This window comes from Psammomys obesus, unplaced genomic scaffold (assembly GCF_907164565.1).
Source record: "Psammomys obesus unplaced genomic scaffold, mPsaObe1.curated_primary_1811, whole genome shotgun sequence".
Classification (NCBI taxonomy): domain Eukaryota; kingdom Metazoa; phylum Chordata; class Mammalia; order Rodentia; family Muridae; genus Psammomys; species Psammomys obesus.
In genome coordinates, this window is record NW_026596109.1 from 5253733 (window position 1) to 5275168 (window position 21436).

The 21436-nt window shown below is 39.9% G+C and overlaps 1 protein-coding gene across 1 annotated transcript in view; it reads left to right on the forward strand.

Moving 5' to 3' along the window:
- Pde4b (phosphodiesterase 4B) overlaps nucleotides 1-21436 on the forward strand; it is a 516183-nt gene that overhangs the window by 93001 nt on the left and 401746 nt on the right. Inside the window, exons 2-3 of the mRNA XM_055628760.1 lie at nucleotides 3900-4011; nucleotides 10386-10624. Of these exons, the coding sequence (XP_055484735.1) occupies nucleotides 3970-4011; nucleotides 10386-10624 (281 nt within the window). The 5' untranslated portion in view covers nucleotides 3900-3969. The remainder of the gene's footprint in view (nucleotides 1-3899; nucleotides 4012-10385; nucleotides 10625-21436) is intronic.

Sequence of the window (21436 nt, forward strand, 5' to 3'; positions counted from 1 at the left end):
GTGTGTGTGTGTGTGTGTGTGTGTGTGTGTGTGTGTGTGTGTGTGTGTGTGTGTTTTCTTGTTTCATGTAGCCCAGGCTGCCCTGTCTTGAACTTGGCATGTAGCTGAGACTGACTTGGAATTACTGATTGTCCTGCCACCACCTTCCAAGTCCTGGCTGGGATTGCATGAATGTGACACCACACTTGCCAAGGACTATGGGAAAAGAGAAAGAGGATGGGATAGAGAGAAAAGGAGATAAGAGCTGGTTATGGGAGTCAAAATGATCAATGTACATTTATATGGACTCATTTTCAAACTCTGTCAGCCCAAATGAGAAGAAACTGACACCAACACCCAATAGCAATATGGTATGTGTGATTTCCTCCTTCACATCACAGTGAAAGCCATTGTTTCTTGCAATTGATACATACTGATAACAATGTCTAAATAAGCAAAATAAGTCTATTCATCTCTCACTGTACGCTGTTTGAATCTCCCTGACAGCATTTCAGAGTGGGACTAATGAAGTGATGCTTTGTTTTCATCTTGGCCAATACTTTAAATGAACATTAAAGAGATCAATTTTGAATATTTTAATATGTTTACTCGTGTAATAACAAAAAGGGTGATTTGGAAAGATTCAGAAATTTTTTACATGCCTCAGATTTAAAGTAAATATTATGAATAACAGGCTGGATTATCTTTACTTGAGGTTATTCTTCCATTATGACACTTACATCTCAATAAACAGACCAATATATGTTCCATAATGTTTCTATCCTTACATTTCTCAGAAAACCACCCATGAGTGAAGACGTGAAACCATTCCTGCTTCCCGAAAGCAACATGAGACAAAGATGCTGAACTAGTCTCAGAAAACTAACTTCACTGTAGAGATAGATTTTGCTCATTTATTTTTTTTTTTTAAAAATATTTGTAAACAGTCTGCCTGTAAACACAGAGTGAGGACTTATACTAGACACAAGGGAACAGGAGGAGATATATTTAAATGTTCCCAGGCCATGTAAAGTTTTGAGAGCAAACCTCTATCAGTCAGGACCCTAGAAGGAAATCAACTCCCAAAGGGAGTACAAGAGAGATAACTGAGAGACTATTTACAAAAGATGTCAAAGTCAAGAACATTAAAGAAGGGCGGGGGCTACCTTGAATCTGGGAACAGTAGGAAGCTGCTTTCAGTTCTATCCTTAGAGCGAAGCCATGGAAGGAGTTCAACAGCTGAGTATTGTGGTCATCACTGCACTGTGGCCAACATAGAGGGACCTCTTTTTCCTTCTTGCCTTGCAGTCTCTGTCCCTGCAACTGCTTTCCACAGGCTTACGGCACCCCAGAGAGTCAGAAGTCCAGAGGGATCGTAGACACCATCCCGAAGAGCAGCCTTCCCTAATGAGAAAGGGAGCAATGGGCCGGGGCAGTAGGATGAGGAGCATGTAACAGATGTTGCCTTTTTTTTTTTTTTTTTTGTAAACTTCCTTGTAATTTGGAATTTTGCTTTTTCCTTGCTAGGATGAGTTCATTGTTAGAGGCATATGAATTTGTACTCTAAACCCTGACATTCGAATAATTTAAATACATAAAAATAATTTCCATGGTGAAGGCCTGACAAAAGGACTCTTGATCTCAGAAAGATTTAATGTTTCCTAAGCATCTGTCCTTCTATCTGTAAGTTTTTTCTTACCATATTTCCATCCATATATGTTATAACTTTGCTATATTAAAGTCCAATTTGTCATCTACATACCTAATCTCTTAATCAGTTATACCCTTTTTATCTTCTATCATCTGTTGATCATTTGTCTTTCATCTATCTAATTATCATGTTTGTATCATCTATGTCTATCTATTTATTACCTATCTGTCAAGCTATCTTTCATTTCATCTCTGTATCTATTTTTCTTTAATATGTCAAGGTGGTGGAGGTTCCTTTATACTTTATATTGTATTGTATTTATACAATACACTGTATTGTTCTGCACTATTTCCATTAAACATATTCTCACATGCAACAGCAAGAAACCCCCCTGTAATTCTTAGCTAGTTCTTACTGTTAGCATTTCACATGGCCCTTTAATACTTTCTGTGTTAACATTTTCACAGACTTAGATTTATTGAGTGTGTATAAGTCCTGTATCCTGCATTTATGCCTACATTTATCTGGGTTAACTTAGGAGTATGAGCTTCTCATTTGTTTCCAAGTAGGACTGTCATATTGACTAACACTCCATGACACAAGACCTTTACTTGCTTCCTTCTGTTCAGCTTCAAGCTGCCTTATAATGAAAACTTTAAACTCCTGCCTGCTGCTGTTTCATCAGCATGAGAGGACCATAGTATTTGTAATTATTCATTATTACACAGAGAACTATTTTCTTTAGCACATTGAATCAAACACCTACGTGTCTATAGGGTTTTCTCCACTGCACACCTACAAAGGCAAAGCTTCTTCTCCCCCCCCCCCCATTTCCTACCAGCTTTGCCAGTTTCACTGCCAACTCCTGCATGATATAGTCAAATTATGTGTTAGGTATACAACTGTGGTTTCCCAGGCGGCTGTACAATACCACTACTTAGTCTTCCAGCTCACGTAGCTGTAGGCTCATCATGCCTTTAACCAATGTTTATCTCTATAGTACAGAAGCCAAATTTTCTGATCAAGCATATATCAAGAGATGAAATACATAGAGTGAACAACAGTCAGAAGGACTTGAGCTCAGCAACAACACGTGGCATTTTGAAGCCAAGATCTCATGATGGGTACTTCCTGGGTTCTGTTTTTCTAACACATCTGCTTCCAGTTAAGTTCTGCAGATTCAGAATTCCTTGTATTCTCTTGTTATCGGTTGTGTGACTGGACTCCATATTTGCGCCTCTTTCAGTAGTTTTGTAAGCCAGTGGCTGTGTCTTCTTCTGGAGCCTGTAAAATGAGGTACTCCCTTAAATGTTGATGATACTGAGGTTCTGTGTTTCTTCCAGTGACTTACGTAAGGTAAATGTCAGCAGCTGAAGCAGGTCTACTATAAATGGTCTGATGCAGTGTAAGCCAGGAAATCCCACTCTTTTCAAGTATGGCTTGCTGAAGTTACCTATAACAAGTATTACCTGTGTGATTTTCATGTGAGGGGCTGAAGTGGTGGTAAAGATGGAAATTAAATTTTCTTCTTTTAGGTGTACATTCCCTCCTGGGCCTTGTTTGTATTAGATCGCTTTTGTAGAAAGTACCAAGGAGTCATTTTTCTTTAAATTCTTAATCTTACATGTTTTTACTATTTTACCCAGGCCAAAATAATTTTTGACCCTCTTATTAGGCAAAAATACATGAGCCAGTCACTTTCTTCCCTTCTTCCTTCCCCATTCTCTTTTTCTCTACCTCTCTCTCTCTCTATTCAGTTGAGGGGGCTTCAGTTATGGGGCTTGATAATAGTCTTCTATACCTTATAGGAATACTATGGATATTTTATAGGAAATTACTTCTTGAATCTTATACAAATACATACTATCATTATGAATATTTTGAGACAAGGCTTTGTTTTGTAGTTCATGCTGTTCTAGAACCTCCTACCTTAGCCTTTAAGAGTTGGGAGTATGGGCATGTACACCGTATCTGGTTATGTAATACTTTCACATTCTTCATGACCATTGGTTACCTGGGAGCATAATTGTTACCTCCTATTCTTATTTTCTTATTAATATTTTTGTGCCACTTTCTTGGCTTCTTGGGTTTTTTTTTTTTTGTTTGTTTTTTTGTCTCTCTTTTCAGAATGTAAAGTTTAGTTGGCTTGCTAAATTGTACTTGCTAATACGTGTGCCCTACATACAACATGTATTTGAAGGAAGGTATCATGTTTTTATTTAGCTGTGCACCCAGAGCTCAATTTCCATGCGCGTTGTTTTTCTTGTAGGTCTAACCGGCAGTGAGCAAGCTGCGGGGAACAGTAGACACCGCCAGAGGAGCTGTTTCCCACATCTACGATGAAGAAGAGCAGGAGTGTGATGACAGTGACCGCAGATGACGTAAGTCGTGGCAGGGAACGTTGCCACATTTCGGCACTTTGTTCAACACGGAAGCCATTCCAGAATGCCACGCAAAGGCAGAGAAGGGTGTTTTATACCATCACTCTGTGATTTTACATTCTGATGACAGAGACATCACCAGGACCTGGACCCAGCATTCTATGAAATGGAAATGCCACTTGTAGTTGGGCTGATTCATCTTTTCACCCTGTTCCAGCTTCCACCATTAATGACTTGCCCATACTTTTAGCCATGTGAAGCAAACTGTGCCAGTAGCACTAAGAAGGTTGTGCTGGGCACACTCAGTAAACTCTGATGCTCATGAGTATTCCTGAGGTCAGCAACATGAGCCTCACCTCAGTGTTTATTGGAAATACAGAGTTTCAGGCCACATCTCTGACCTGCTAATCATACTGTTCAAAAGAGATCCCAGAATGTCCATTATGGTTAATGCCCGACTCCAAGTCATTTGAAGTCTATAAACATACAGTCTTCATAGCTTTGGTTCTGGGCAGCTGATATTATTTATCTCTTTGCTTTCAAGTGACCAACCCTTCACTGGTGTGTCTTTCATGGCACAGTCTTTGTCCAGTTATGCTTTAAAATTGCTATAAAATTATATACCATTAATAAGATGTGCGAAAAGAAAGTAGAGAGAGAGAGGAAAGGAGAAAGACAAGTGACATTATTTGCTTTCTGTAAAAAGCCAGAGGAACAGGAAGTTTGCTGTGATATTGTGACTTATTTAACCTTTGAATTCTTATATGCACCCACCCCCTATGTTTGGTTTTGTTTTGGGTTTTTCAAAACAAGGTTTCTTTGTGTAACGGTAAACCAGACTGGCCTCAAACTCAGAGATCCACCCTGCCTCTGCCTCCCGAGTGCTGGGATAAAACATACGCCACCACCGCCCAGCTTGAACTCTTATTTCATAGATGGAAGGAAAGACTATACAAGAGTTTATTTCTAGTTAGTGTAGCAGTCATATCTGAGGGGACCGCCCAGTCTTTCAGATAACTCTTCATTCTTACTCTTCTTTTAATGACAATGCACGTGAGCAGTGTAGGGAATGCTACGTGTGATATTGGCTTGGTCACTTCTATCCTCTTCACCAGCCCCTCCCATGCTGCAGGGCTCCATTTCCTGGGCCTTTGGCTCTCAGTCACACAAAAATGTTCCCTTCTCATTTCGATTTCTTACAGTGGTGAGGGACAGTTGTGTTTCAGTAGCTGTGCTCTGCTTAGGATGTCTATACAAGGAAACTTACAGAATGGAAAAATATTTTTCTCCCTTAAAAATAAATTTGGCATTGCCTCTTCATACAGTTTACGTTCTGTTTTGGTTTACTTCCACATTCTGATTTATTTTAAAGGTTAAAAATGGAGCAATATTGATTATTGATAGACAAATTATTTGTAATAGTTACTTTCCTTGCTTCAGTAACGGATCTATTTTGGCTCATGACTGTGGTGGGCAAAAATGGCACAATGGCAGAGTTTGAAGCAGCTGGTCACATTGTGTCTGTAATCAGGAAACAGAGATGAAGATTATCTCTGTTTCCTGAGCTGGTGATTATCTAGTCCAGAACTGAAACCCATTTTCAAGGCAGGTCTTTCTACCTCAGCTTTTGTAATTCAGACAATCCCTCCCAGACACACCCAGAGGCTTGTTGGGTGGTGATTCTAGATCCTGTCAAGTTAACTATTATCAACCAGGATTATCTTTCCTTTATCATTGCAGTCTTCAAGAAATAATTCTGATTATTCCATAGGAAAGTTACCACAGTCAATCAAGGGGGAAATCCACTTTGCAAAAATATATATGAAATAAGGCATTTAGTCATTTATTATCAATCCCACCAGAACCACAGAGGATAAATAGTACATAGGTTTTATGTGTCCAATGTGACAGTCTTTAACTATCTGTCACTCGCCTGCTTGGAAGTGAGTTGTAAATAGACTAGATGTCAGATTGTGAATCTATGTATATACAGATATTAGAAAATGAAAAATATTTTATCAATAATTTTTATATAAAATACATATTAAAATGGAAACCCTGTAGATATTTTAAGTTTGGATTTTTGTGGGGGTTTTGTTTGTTTGCTTTTGTTTGTTTGGTTGGTTGGTTGGTTGTTTTGGTTTTGGTTTTTTGAGATATGATTGCTCAACATAGCCTTGGCTGTCCTGGACTCAATTTGTAGACCAGTCTGGTGTAGAACTCACAGAGATCTGCCTGCTTCTGCCTCCCTGAGTGCTGGGATTACAGGCACGTACCACCGCGCCTGGCTGTAAACTGATTTGTTAAAGACAACTCTTATTTCCTTCATTCTCTATGACTTCTAGAAAATTTAGATTTAAATTCTAAGCTGATCTTATCTTTGAAGCTCAATGTCCAACTAACATTTGCCTCTCCATCCAGCCTCTCAACCACAGCACAGATCATGTTGTGTGTTTCCCAGGCTCTCCCACCTCACTGGGAAGACAGAAAGTTATATCTTATTTGCCACAACCTTAAATTAAGCCTTTGTACCGAGTCAGCTAGAGTTTGTTGTATTTTAATTCACTTTAATTCATCAACTTTTTATTCAGTGATTTAAATGCCCCCACTATCATATTCACTACATACACATCGTGTGTCAAATGCAGCTCTAGGTTCTGGAGGGAGATTCAACAATGAGTAGCACAAGTTCCCATCCAAGTGGAAATAAGCTAATAAGTTACAAAACGATCCCAGCTGCGGTAAGGGCTGTCCAGAAATTGACTGTGGGAGCGAAGAATGGCTGTGTGTGAGAGCAGAGAATTTATGGAAGGACCGCATGAGAAGACGTGAAAGCAGTGAAGGAACGGGCTGTAAGGGTATGAGGGAACATTTTTTTTTGAGAAGGGGAAAAGCAAGTGAAAAGACCTCTACTTTAGGCAAGACACTCTGCTTGGAGCTGTGGAAACGCGCACATGACTAAGTACGGTTCCGAATTTATAGTCTCAACATTCACTAGACCTTTAACGAGGTGACAGTAAGACGCGTGTGTGTTCACTGTTTCCTATTTGAAATTTGGCTTATGGAAGTAAGATGTAATTATGTGCAATCTAAGTGCTGGACGTCGTGATTAATTGGGACTGAAAAGATTAAAGGGTGGGAGCGAGCTTCTGGTCATAGGGAGAGGAAAGAGGAAAATACCCAAGACTGAACCTGTAAATATTTGTAGAGGTGAAGAAATGAAGACAGGATAATAGCTTCACAGACACATATAAATACAAATTGTGTAAGATATATAGTTCATTATGTCTGCATCTATGTATTGTGCTCCTCTCTGTCTCTGGCTCTCTCTTTCACACATACATATCTCTCTGTGTGTGGAATAGAACCCAAAGGCAAACATCTACACTGATGCCCCAGTTACAGTTTTGTGCTAACGGACCAGCAAGTTCAAACTTGAAGTTTTGAAGTCATTCTTTGAATTAAATTCACTTCAGAAACCCTTGATGAGTGCGAAACGTATTGCCATAGCAGAACTTAATGAAATAGCTTCTCAGGAAGTAAATTAAATTCTGGAAACACTGTTATTTTCAGAACAATCACCATTATTGGCAGAGTCACTTCTAATTAGCCCAAACTTTACAGACAAATTACTAACAACCTCAAAATTGAATTATTTCTCAATTGATCAACTTGTGATTTGTGTCTGATTTTCCTATTTTTAGCCATCATAATTCTGACCAGCTCTATGCTACTCATAAATCAACTATCTTTAGGGGAAGAAACATTAATTTTAATGATAGTTCTGGTAATCACAATTTTACATTACTTTTCAAAATTCACACTTTCCTAAATTCACCTTATGCCTAAAAAATGTTTGAAGAAATAACCGCTTTCAGATTCTCCTCATATTCCTGAATAATTGTTTAAAAGAAATGACTAAAAAAGTAATCCCAGCATCATTACTAAAGTTGTCACAAAGGAGAAGCTAGTGTAGGCGCCTAAATTGAAAGTCTTCAGGACAGAGGGCAAGGGGCAGATCTGTGTCTTCATCTCATTTCAAAATCAATTCTGAACTGCTGACACCTGGTTACTAATGTTCCTTTTTCTAAAAGAGAATAAAAATATCTACAGTTAATCAGAAAGCCCTGGTGTCTGGTAATTTAACTAAATACTGCCTTCGTTTCTTCACTTCTGAACAGTGTTTCTTATGCATAGTTGAGGCTTTGCCTTCTAGAAAACCGTGATTTTTCTTTGCACGCATATTTGATGCTGAACTCACAATTTCTAGTCTACAGTTTGTATTTATATATTCATTTTTAACATCCACTAATATCATGTATATTCTGTGTCTCTTCAAGGAGTTTTTTTTATTTTGATTTTTTACTATAAGATTATATTTTTATTTTTATTAATTACAGATTATTCACTAAGTATCGCACCATTAGCTTCATCCCTTTTCATCTCCCAATCCTACCCTTCCTCTCTCTTCTCCACCCATACCCCTCCCCAAGTCCACTGATTGGGGAGTTTCTCTCCTCCCCTTACATCTGATCCTAGTCTATCAGGTTCAGGTCTCATCAGGACTGGATGCTTTGTCTTCCTCTGTGGCCTGGTGAGGCCGCTTCCCCCTCAGGGGTAGGTGATCAAAGAGCCAGCCACTAGTTCATGTCAGAGACAGTCCCTGTTCCCTTTATTAGGAAACCCTCTTGGATGCTGAGCTGCCATGGGCAACATCTGAGTAGGGGTTCTAGGTTATCTCCATGCATGGTCCTTATTTGGAGTATCTGTCGCAGAAAAGACCCCTGGACACAGATTTACTTGGTTCTGTTGCTCTCCTTGTGGAGCTCTCTTCAAGGAGTTTTTAAGCATTCTGAAGAAAGAAACATATAGACCAAGTGTTTTCTTCTGTCTCTAATTTTACACATACACACACACACACACACACACATCATCCCAGGATGCAGTAAGTACTGGATCTACAATGTATGCAACTAATTATTAAGCATTAAATCTGATCCTGATATATTCTAGGCTACTTCACACTCTGGAATATTCTAGACTATATCAATTTCCTGTCACCAAGTAGTGCTTATGTTGAATTTTTAAATAGATGGTATTTCAAAACTGTATGCCAAATAAAAGAAAATATGATAATATTCCACTTCTAGGTAGAGGGCTAGAGTTTCTGACTATTGCCCTGCCTTTTCTTGCCCAGATTTCTGTCATCAAAATATGGCTTTATTTATTGGTTCTGATACCACAGTCCCAAAACCTCAAATATTCAAGAAGCTGGGGCAAGATGACAAGTTCAAGGCCAGCCTGGACTAGGCACTGAGTTCAAGAACAGCCTGGGTAACTCAGTGAGACCTTATCTCAAAATGAAATAGGAGACTGCTGAGGCTGCCTCTATTGCTCATTGATTAAGAGTGCTTGCTCCATTTCCAGAAAGGATTCACATTTGGTTTCCAGCACCCCAGCAGGCCACTCACAAACACCTGTAACTCCAGCTCCTGGGGAGCCTTCTGTAATTATGTCCCCTTCTGTAATTATTCTGGTGTGACCAGTGTTTCCAAGATCACAGCGATCATCAGCTGGGCAGCCTTGGCCTGAGGACAGGATCTTCATTAGTCAGTTGAGATATATGTGAAGAGTAAGTTACCAGCGTTTGGACGGCTGGTGGATCTCAGTGGCCCTTGAAATGTGACAGCATTTTCTGTCTTTCCATTTCCAGCAGCACCAAGAACCATAGTCACACAGAGGCATGGGAAGGATGACTCTTACTTGTCATCATGCTTTTGTCGGTCACTTTTGTTCTTTTCATGTCAGCATTCAGCATGGACTTGAATAGGGCTCTTCAGGATTAGATAGTGTGTATCTCTTCTATCTCCGAGCTGTTCCATAATTCAGTAATAACAAAACAGCAACATTACCAGCCATGAGGTTTATATTTAGGAACAGGGACAATCTCCTGACTCTTCTTACCAACCCTCTGTCATCTTCGCACACAAAATATTTTTCTGCTTTAAAAATAAGTAGTTTTATATGTTTATAGTTTATTAGCATATACCAAAATGAAAATTCCAAATTAAAAGAGAGAAATAGGGAAAGCAAACTTTCAACCCATATGCTGCTTGCGGTAAACATTACCTATGAATCTAAAGAGCTCTAAGAAATGTAACTGCTGGGTCGCATTACAAAGCAGCGCCTCTCCACCTCCACTCATTTTGCTTGTTGTCTCAGGATTCTGATGTCAATTTCAGAGTCTGATTGTGAGATAATGAATCAGGGCTGCATGAGTGACCCCTGGATCATTTGGGTTCATATTTAACTCTGTCCCTTAGACATTTGAGTTTCACCCTTTTTCTTGTTTTCTTTCTCTTTGTCTCCTCCAGAATGTTAAGGACTATTTTGAATGCAGCTTGAGTAAATCTTATAGTTCGTCCAGTTATACCCTGGGGATTGACCTCTGGAGAGGCAGAAGGTGCTGTTCTGGAAACTTACAGCTGCCACCATTGTCCCAGAGACAGAGTGAAAGGGCAAGGACCCCCGAGGGAGATGGCATTTCCAGGCCAACCACGCTACCTTTGACAACGCTCCCTAGCATTGCCATAACAACTGTGAGCCAGGAGTGGTGAGTAGCCTCAAAGCCAATGCCAATTCTAAATCTTACCTTCCAGTTATTTCAGATACTATTGTGTTTGCAAAACAGCCATTGATGTCTATGGAATAAACAAGACTGTTGACTTCTTGGGAGTTTCTTTCCCTTGGGTGGCAGGGTGTAAGCTCTTAAACAATGACAAGAGCATCTTCTTCCTAAGATGGGAAGGATTGTGCCTTACACAGAGCCCACTGGGATCCATCTGCAACACTGTTAAGCATAAAGCAGGCGTACAAACTATGATCTATTTCACTGAAAATCTATTCAGTGTATACTGATGCCTTTTAATTCAGAAGAGCAAAATTGTATTCTAGAATGCTACTGGATTAGTCCTTAAATGTATCTCCTGCTCTACTCTATACAGACACCTAGCTTTTAAAGTTAGAATCCAAGTTTACAGATCTTAGGATTTATTTTGATATAAAACTCTCCGTCATGAATCAAAATAAAAATGAGAGTTTTGCTGTGAGCGCTGGGGTGAGGCCTCGGGCTACAGTGCTTGTACCCTCAAGCTTGGGGACTTGAATTTCATCACCAGGACTCACATTAAAAAAAAAAATACTAAGTGTGGTGGCATTGGGATAAGCAGAGACAGGAGGAACTCTGGGTTTAATTGGCCAGTCAGCCTAGCCGAACTGGTAAGCTACAGATGAATGAGATACTCCTATCTCGGAGAACTGAAAAAGGTCCTGAGGATGATAGCAGACATTTTCTTCTTGCCCCCAGAGGCACTCCATATATGAGCATCTGCACATACAAACACACACGCTCACATACACCTACATGCATTAAAAGAAAGAGATGTGTGTCAAGAGCAGCCGTTTTACTGTATTTGTGGAAAAGGCTATTTTAAACTTGTGTTGAAATGGTGACCAAGAAAATTAAATCATAGAACCCTGGATAAAATTGTGCCATAAATTCCCTTTATATATGTTATATATATATATATATATATATATATATATATATATATATATATATGTTTTAGCATGTACTTAGTCATTAATCTTTTTTATTTCAAGTCTTTTCCAATAATGAATTGTTTATTTAAAATGGAGAGTTTCATTAAAATAAAAATGTACCAATTTACATAATTTAAAGTTATAATAATGTACTACTTTTAAAGTAATTTATTGCGGATAACGACTGAGTACAACAAATTATTGCATGACATTATTCTAATAAATCATTAAATTCTGTGACTTCTTATGGTGTGCATTTACCCTCACAGCATGCTGAGCTCTGCCGATGTAGGGAATCTTTGGTCAGTGTTTTATCTAGTAAGAATTAGATTCCTGAAACTTCAGGTGTCCCAGCTTGGTGGCATGAAAGTGCTCACAGAATTGTGTGTGGCAGAAAGAGCACTCTGACATTGTGGGGAAGGTGAGTTTAAACTTGTAAACTCACAGGGGTCCATCTCTTCCTCACCTGAGGTCACATCATAGCCATCACTGTGATAGCTGTTCCCTGAGAACTGTAGAGGACTTGTGTCCCCATAGTTTTCTTAGGCGCATACCTCAGGTTCTAATCGTGTTTGTGTTTCTGCCTAACTGAAGATTAAGAATCCTGAAGCTTTCCAGATTTACTTTACAGTAAGTTGACAATGTGTACTTACTGTTACCCATGAAAGTGCTTCCATGTCATCCAACAAGGATGCATTTCCTGAACTATCTAGCTTCCCTTTATCATCCCAGAGTCTTCCTCAGAAGCCCTCCAAGGTCATCTACCACCAGGCGATGACTGGCAACTGTGAGTGGTTGTCTATATAGCATTTATCAGTTTGAATAACAGGGTAAATACAATGTACTGTGTAAAATAAATTTAAGTTAGAAAACTGAAGCAATGGTAGAATTGCCTTTTTCTTAGAAGTTTCAAAATTTGACTTTTAGTCTTTGGGGAATGCTAACTTATCTCCCCAAGTTCAATAGTTTTGTTTATAACAACAAAAAGGGATATAAGACATACCACATAGGCTATTGAAAAAATTAGATTGGTTACTCAATAAGACACTTAGCTTAGGAAAACGTATTTTTTTTAGGTAGCCAGCAAAGTTTAGTTTCTCTCCTCTTGATCATTAGTCAATAAAAGCTTTTGAAAAATTGTAACCACGTGTGACTTGAATATGTAGACTAATGTGTCTGAACATTTGGTCCCCAGTTGGTAGTGCTGTTTATGAAGACTGTGGGGACTTTGGGAGCTTTACCTTGTCTGGGGGAAGTGCATGGCTGGAGTCAGGCCTTGATGTTTTGCAGCCCAGTGACTCTTCCTGTACATGATGTATGTGCTTCCTAGCTGCAGAGGCAATGCAATGTGACAAGATGTCTCCTGATTCTGCCACCACTTCCCAGTCCCAGGATGGATTTCATCCTTTCTTGAACTGTAAGCCAGAAGACCCCCTTCTTCCCTTAAGCTGTTTCTTTTTTTAACTATCTGGTCACAATGAAACAAGAAGCTAGTACAGAAGAAAAAAAAAAACAACAAGAATTGGGACAGTTGCTGTGGTAACCCTGATCATTTGATTTGCAAAATAAACACAGAGAACCATGGGCTGGTGAAGCCCTGGAATACTGTAAGCAGAACTTAGTGGTCCTTCTGTTAGGGTTTCAGAGGACCAGAATGCCTAGAGAAGTATAGACAGTGAATGTCCATCTCATGAGGCTTCAGAAGGAAACAGACTCTACAGGAAAATGGGAAATGGGCTGAGGCCCTTAAATCCTATTAAATTCTGGCAAAGAATATGACAGTGTTCTCCTTGTGTTCTGAGAACTTGAGTGAGTCTAAACTCAAAAGTAATGGACTTTATGTAGGGTTGAGGCACTATGGGCTTTTCCCTGACTGTGTTGGCATGTTTAATGCTGTTGTCCTTGTTCAGCTCAATTTTGGGCAGTCATGTTGGTGAGACTTTATCAGTGTAGCTTCTCACACAGAACTAAAGACAACTGAGGAAAGCTTGAAGAAGAAGTGGTCTTCCCAGGGAAGATTAGACTGATTTGTTGTGACGTGTCAGATTGTCAGCCCTGAAAATATACAAGCAAGTAGCATTAGCAGACTTGGCAGGTTATATTTAGGAATATTTTTATATACATAAACATACATGCTTGCAGTAACAATTTAAGAAGAGACTGAATTTGAAGGAGAGTGAGAAAGGGTATATTGGAAGGTTTGGAGGGAGGAAAGGAAAGAGAGAAATGTTCTAGTTATAAACTCAAAATAAAAAATAAGAGAAAATAATGGCTTAATAAATTTGATGCCGGATGATGACATTTCAAGACAGGACAATAGTCAGGCTATGTGAAAGTTACTGTTGACTGCTCTTCTGGTGTATAGCAAAAGAAAGAAACAAGGGAGCACAAAGATGTTTAAATGTGCCTTTCTGTAGGGAAAGGTCTGAATTCAAAGTTGTAGACAAGACAGCTGAGAAAGCAGCTGTAATTGTTACAGAGATTAGCACCATTTAAAACAAAACTAATGTGTTTTACACTGAGGAAACAGGAAAGATTCCTTGAAAGCAAGACCCTGCTCACCCAAGAAAATGTACCACAGGTTTGCCCACAGGCCAATCTCGTGGGAGCAGTTTCTCAATTGAGGTTCTCTCTTCCCAAATGACCCTACCTTGTATCAAGTTGATATGAAACTAGCCAGGACAAAGTTATTTGTAATCTCAGAAGAGACTTGGTTCTTGAACAGTATTGGGACTATTAAAGACTATGGAATGATGTTGGAATGAATGCATTTTGCATCATGAGATGTCCGTGAGCCTATGGGTCCAGGGGCGGAATGGTTTAGTCTAAATGTGCAGTGTTTTTGGTGACACTGTTTGGGAAGGTTGTTTAACCTTTAGGAAGCACAGGCTCACTGGAGAAAGTGGGTCACTGGGTCAGGCTTTGGGGGTTTTGTAGCATGGCCCCATTTTCCATTCAGCCTGAGCTTCCTGACTGCAGATACAATGTGCTGAGCCATCTCCAGCTCCTATCTACCATCTTGGCTTGTTTGCCATGCCTTCCTGAACCCCCTTCTTAAACACCTTCTTAACTTGCTTCTTGTTAGGTGTTTGTTCACAGCAATGAAAAAGTAATTACTACACCGTGTCTCAAGTATCGGTAGCTTATGCCGTAGTAGAGAGAGAAATGGATCTGAAAATTATATGCTGTTTGTTTTCCACAGTCACCTAATGCATGGGACTAATTTATTTATAGCATGCTTATTTTCTTTTTAATTAAGTATCTTCTTTATAAAGTAAAAGAAAATTCAATCATTAGCTTTAAATTTATTTTTAAATTTAAGCAAATAAAAGACTGTAGATGCATTCTTTGAAGAGTCTATTGGTATATTGATAGTTGGAGACTGATGGGATTGCTAGCAGAGGACTCTGATTGGAGCACTTGATTAGATGTGAGCCAGTAAGGCTCCAGCTAATATTGCCAAGGCTTGACAAGAGTTCACTGGGTAAGGAAGACAGTCTAGCACCATGTGTGAAAAACAATTATACTTACCTCTCAGAGTACTGGGATTATGGCATCAAGTCCATGTCTAGACCAGCCGTCAGCTAGTATTTGTCGTAAAGTGCCAGGCAGTAAATATTTTCAGTGTTCTGAGGCTCAAGGTTTGTTATAACTGTTCAACACTGCTGTTTTGTCGAAGTAGCTGCAGACAACAGCGTGTAAATGAGCAAGTGCGCTGTGCTCCAATAAAACTGTTTATAGAAATAGGTGGTGCCGTAGATTGGCTTGCATTCAGTTTGCTGATGCCTGTTCCGAACTAAGGGTCTTGAGGACATGATTCCCAGTGCTGTAATTGCTTCAGCAACAATCCAAGGACAGAAACGGACCTTGAATTCCTTACCAGTGTGCTAAATTAGTCATAAAGATGGGCCTGTGGGTGTCATACAGGGTCAATTCCAGAGAAAGAGTATCAAGATAAATATGAAAAACTAATTCATATATATAACCCCTCTGGATGAGAGGCAGGGTAGCTGGCCAAAAGCCTGGATACAAAGAAGTTTTACTTATCAAGGAGAAAGACAGAGTTGGAAGTTTCCTGCTGTGGTTTGGATGAGAAATATCCCTCATTAGGCTCCTGTGTTTGAACGCTTTGGCCCCAGAGGCTGGTGCTGTTTGAGAAGGATGCGGAATGTGTAGCAGAAGCTTTGGTGAAGGACCTATGTCAGTGGGATAGGGTTTGAGGGAGGTTTTGTAGCCTGGCCCCATTCCTGGTCTCTCCTCTGTGCAGACAAAATATAGCTGCTCTTCTCCCTGTCTCTCAGGCCAGCTTCATGATTGACTCCCATGCCTTTCCTACCAAGATGGACTATAGTGCTAGTTCTAAAACTTCTGTAGTATTAGCCAAAGTGAACTTTTTCCTCCTCTGCGTTGCTTTGCCAGGGTGTTCTGTCACATCAGCGGAAAGGTAGCTAATACATCATCAAAGTCCAGTTTTGGAAGGTGACTTCCATCTTCTTGCCTTCTTTCTTCAAATGAACCAACAGTGGGCTAACACTTCCTACTTTTCAGAGCTGTGGCGATAATCACAGAAAATATTCATGTGTATATCGCACAGTAGGTGGCAATTAATGAGTATTTTCATGCCGTTATTATTGTCATGCCATATGTAAATTGTAGATGGAATTACCACTCAGTAGCAGGGGATATTAGATTTGAGGTGCCCTCTACACCCTACATAAATAGGGTTACTCTATATAGCCTGGGTGGGACACTCCAGGGGGGACTTAGAAAGAAGGCTTGTACTCTGCACTGCCAATTTTTTCCCTCCATAAATACCAACAAATATTCAACTTCTCACTGGATGTCAAAGGAGAGGTAAAAGGAGGTCAGGATATAACACTGTGGACATTCCTGACCCTAAGAAGGGACAGCATAGAGAAACAGAAGGATATTCTCTTAATTGCCTCAACTTTTAACCCTAACTTTTAATCTTTCATTTAACATCACAACAGGAGTACAGTTACTCCTCAAAAGAATTGCCAGGATTTCAGCAGGACCTTGCTGCCAGGTCCATTAGACCATTCTCAGCACCAGCTAATTATTTTTTTAAATGCAACAAAAGCGTTTTTCCTTCCTTGTAGCAAAAGTTCAATCTTCTTATCATCTTCTGTCTTTCCTTCTGTGAGTGAATTTCAGTTAGTTGGTTAATTAGTTTATGTTCAAGGATCAAAGAGTTTATTTTGGCTGTAGCTCCATGATGAGTCACATCATGGAGGCATGGCAACAAGTGGCAGACAGGCTGACAGGATCAGGAGGCCGAGTGGTCTCCTCTTCAAACAGGCACAAGGAGCAGAATGAGCAAACTGATGGTGAGAGAGACTCAAACACCCAAGCCAACTGTGACAAGCTCTCTCGAGCAGCAAGGCCACACCCCCTAAACCAACTGTACCACCAACTGGGGAAAGTGTTCAAATATTTTGGCCTAAAAAAGACATTCTCATTCAAACCCATATAAATATCCAGACTATCACTCAAAAACGTACTTTCAAGAAAATTTTTTAAAAAGGCAATTTCACAAATTACTTTTAAGCAAAGTATTATTCATATTTGTTATTTGTTTTTCCTTTTCATTTGAAAGTAGATTTTTTTCTTACACACACACACACACACACACACACACACACACACACACACATCAATTACATTTTTCCCCTCCCTCTACTCCTTCCAGTTCCTCCCCACTTCCCCTCCCACCTGGATCCACTTCCTTTCTGTCTCTCATTAGAAAGCAATATGGCATCTAAGGGATAATAAAAATAAGATAACAATAGCTAAGATAAGATGAAACAAAGCTAACACATTAGTATAGGACAAAACAAACAAAGGGAAGGAAACGAGCAAAATGGAAGGCACAAAAAAACAGAGATCCATTCTTTTGCACACACAAGAATTCCACTAAAACACTAAATGGGAAACCATTGTATGTATGTGAGAGAGAGAGAAATGAGAGAGAGAGAGAGAACACAGTGCATGCAAAGGATCTGTAGGATTAAAAATAGAAGAAAATATATAAGTAAAATAAAATAAAAATAAGAATAAACAAAGGAAAACATTTGACATGACATTATGAGACATGGAAACTTCAGAGATGTCATTGAGTTAATTTTCCATTGGCCATCTCCTGCTGGGCATGCGGCCTACCCTTAAGAGTAGTTTGTTTGCCCAGTGAAACTCTGTTGGAGGAAACTAAATTTTTGTTTATCCATGGTTATCAATTGGAGATAGCTTCTGGGTTAGGGGTGGGGGCATGCAGCCACTTCTTTTCAGCTCTAGGACCCCCTCTGGTACAGACCCAGGCAGGCCCTGTGCATGCTGCCTCAGCCTCTGGGAGTTCATAGGTCTACAGAACATGTTGACTTAAAAGGCCTAGTTTTCTTGGTGTTCTCCATTCCCCACGGCTCATACACTGACTCCTCTTCCTTGGGGTTCCCTGAACCTGAGAAGGATTTGATGGAGATCGTGGATGTTCCAAGGTCTTTTTATAGACAAGAGTTCTAGAATCCCCAAAAGATTTTCTACAGCAAACAAAAGAAAAACACCAAAGAAAGAGACAGAGCAAGAATAGTTAACCTGTGAGATTAGCCCTCACAATTCAGGAACAAGGAGATCCAATCATGACAAGCAAAGCAACTGTGTCCCCTCAAGTAGAATAAGGGCAGAAGTAGGACTGAAATCTGTTAATCTGAAGACAATTAATGACTTCATACTACGCACTCTATGCTCTATGAATCTAGCGGTCTTGATTCCAGGCCATATTTGCTACTGAGCTGTGTGTTTTGCTTGTTGGTTCTAGGGAGAGTCCCCAGAAAAGCCACCTTTGGGATTCTTGCTTCTGCCACTGTGTGTGTATCAGAGATCGGCTTTACCGCAGTGTCCCATCTCTTTCCTCCTTCTAGATTTTGAAAATTAAGCTAAATTAAACTGTTTCCCTTACTGTTGTTAAGTCAGTCTTGGACTCCATCTGAAGCCTGGGTGGGGCTCGTGCTCAGCCCTCTTTTCTCAGGATCCCCAGGCCACTGTTATTTCAGGTCAGCTGGATTCTTCTTCAGTACTAGATGGGAATGCATGATGTAATAGCCCTGTAGACTGTGCCCATCCTTGTGGGTCCACACGTGTGTGTCTTACCTAGAACTGTTCATTCAGCTTCTAACCAGTCAAAACTCTAACCAGCCAGCCATTAGTCTAAATATTAGTGTCTTGAGGACACTTCTAACAGTGGGTTTTAGAGCTGCTCAGTGATGCATTAGCAATTCATTTTTAGTTTGCATACCAAGTTGATTCATCCACAAACAAACTTATTTATCTATCTATCTATCTATCTATCTATCTATCTATCTATCTATCTATCTATCTACTTATTTATTTACCTATTTATTTATTTATTCATCTATCTGTTTATTTATTTATTTATTTTACTTCTTTTTCAGAGGGAAACCTGAAAGAGTCCATGAGTTAGTTAAAAGGTGTGAAATAAGGAAAAACAGTTGTAATAGTGACACACATGGCAAGGGGGTCAGGGGTGTGTGCTGTATTTATTCAGTTTCCTGATACCTTGCAAGCCGCTGAATTTTTTTGACTCAGCCATATCACCTCCATGTTTTGTTAACTTGTTGCTGGAGTCACCTGACTAGGATTTGGTGATTCTGGTAGGATCTGTGGTATGTCGGTAAAAGTTCTGTAATTACCTCTAAAAACATTACCCTAGTTCATATCTCTTGCTGAGCTCTGTATTGTAAATATTTCTACAGTGACTAATGCAAGTGGGCATAGTGTCAAAGGCGTGGGACTGGGAATAGATGTGCTGGCTGGCGCAGACAGCCTCCTGCACATCACCGTGCTAAAGCAGCAATGTATTCTGTGATACAGATGTCATAGCCTTGTTCTGGAGCACTAAAGGTGTATACTGTGTAGAGCAGATTTTGGGCTCTACTTATCATTAACATTTCTCTGTATCATCTATCCCATGGGTCATTTTGATACTTTATTAGATTATATGCAGTGTCTCAAGTTTTAAAACACCTACCAAATACCATGGCTCATTTTCAGAGAGGGACAACTAATAACTAATATTTTACTTTGAAAAAAAAAAAAGATATGTCAGGGTGCTCGCATTAAAACTCCACCTGTAAAATATTCCACCTGTAAGAAAGCCCTGGCTGTCTCTGGATTCTGCTTCGTCCAGTGTAATTAACGTGCCCTTCTCAATAGAGTGAAGTAGTGTGATGTTCTGAAGGGTGTCTTAAGTCGTTCAAGGGTCTTCTGATAGCATTATGACAGACAGCAGGAGAATTAGCCCAGCCTTAGGGCAAGATGGTGACTGTCCATTGCTGTCTGCCCCTGTGAGTGAGAACTTACTCTAGACTCCTTTCTGGTAAGAATGAAAGAGTAAACAGTGGTCGGTGTTCAATGATGACGTGCTGGTAGTCAAGACCAAATTAATCTCTCATAGATCACATATGGTACAGCAGCATTAACTGAAGTGACAGCTTAGTTGGCTTGGGATAGGTTAACTTAATTGCAATTTCCTTCCTTCCTCTATTTCTTTTTTCCTTCCTTCCATCCCTACCTCCTTCCTTCTTTCCCTCCCCCTGTTTCTTCTTTCCTCCTCTTTGCGCCCCCTTCTTTTTTTCTCCCAACAAAGGAGATTAAACCTAGGGTCTTATGCATGCTAACCAAGTGCTCTATTCCTGCATTACATCCCTAACTAGTTTATTGCAATATTCCATGCTCCACTCTCTTTTTTGCAGAGTGGTGCGTTAAATAGGATTATACTAAGGACCACCAGTCCTGTGACAGTTGTGCTATACTTGTTCTATGTTTAAATGTGTTTAAACACACAAGTGCTTATTGTTGCTTCTTAATTGTTTATCGTGTCGCCATAGTGACACGCTGCGCAGGTTTGCAGCCTCGGAGTATTATGCTAGAGCATATGATTTATATGTACAGTAAGGTATGAATGTCTGCCCATACACCGTGCTATGAACCACTCTCATAAATGTCGTGGCTTGATAATTGCTGCTTCGTTCTAAACGCCCTGTGTGTTACAGTCCTGTTCATCTCTCTTCAGTGGGTATGTGCTATTTACTACCAACCTCCGCTGTTCACGGATTATATCACGCCTGTCGGATTGTCCTCTACCTACCGTTATCCCCAGGCTTTTGAGTGACCCAAGTATTCCTCCAGCTTCACTGTTTTAATAAGGGGACTATCTTTTGGGGTTCTTTAGGATTAGCAGCACTGCAAGGTTTTCTGCCTTGCGGAATGGGCCTTTCTTACATGCATGCTCGTTTGAGACTCTAGAGCCCTCATGGAGTGCATCATTTGCTACCGTGATCCTGGCATCTCTACATGCAGACCTTTCCTTTGCCTAAGTTTTGGGGGGTTATGCCAATAGCCTATTATACCCCTTCCCCTGAGATTCTAAATCCTGTATCATGGGGAAGTTTCACTGTAGTAAAAACATACCAAAATATATCTCTTCATTCATGCCCCTCTTGGTCTGGCTCTCCCGGGAACCACTACCGATTACCAAGGTTAGCTTCTTATTCAGACTCTATGTCGGAAACATATCATTTCCCTTTTGCTTAATCTAGCCTAGCATTTCCTGAGTCAAGCTGTACTGAGATTTGACCGTAGTTATGAGTCATAAGAGATGATGATGTAAATCCTAAGAAGGGCAAGAAATGTCATCCAAGGTATTTGCATCAATTGAGCCCTGAGTAATACTCTCTGTATGAGTGTGTGTGTGTGTGTGTGTGTGTGTGTGTGTGTGTGTGTGTGTGTG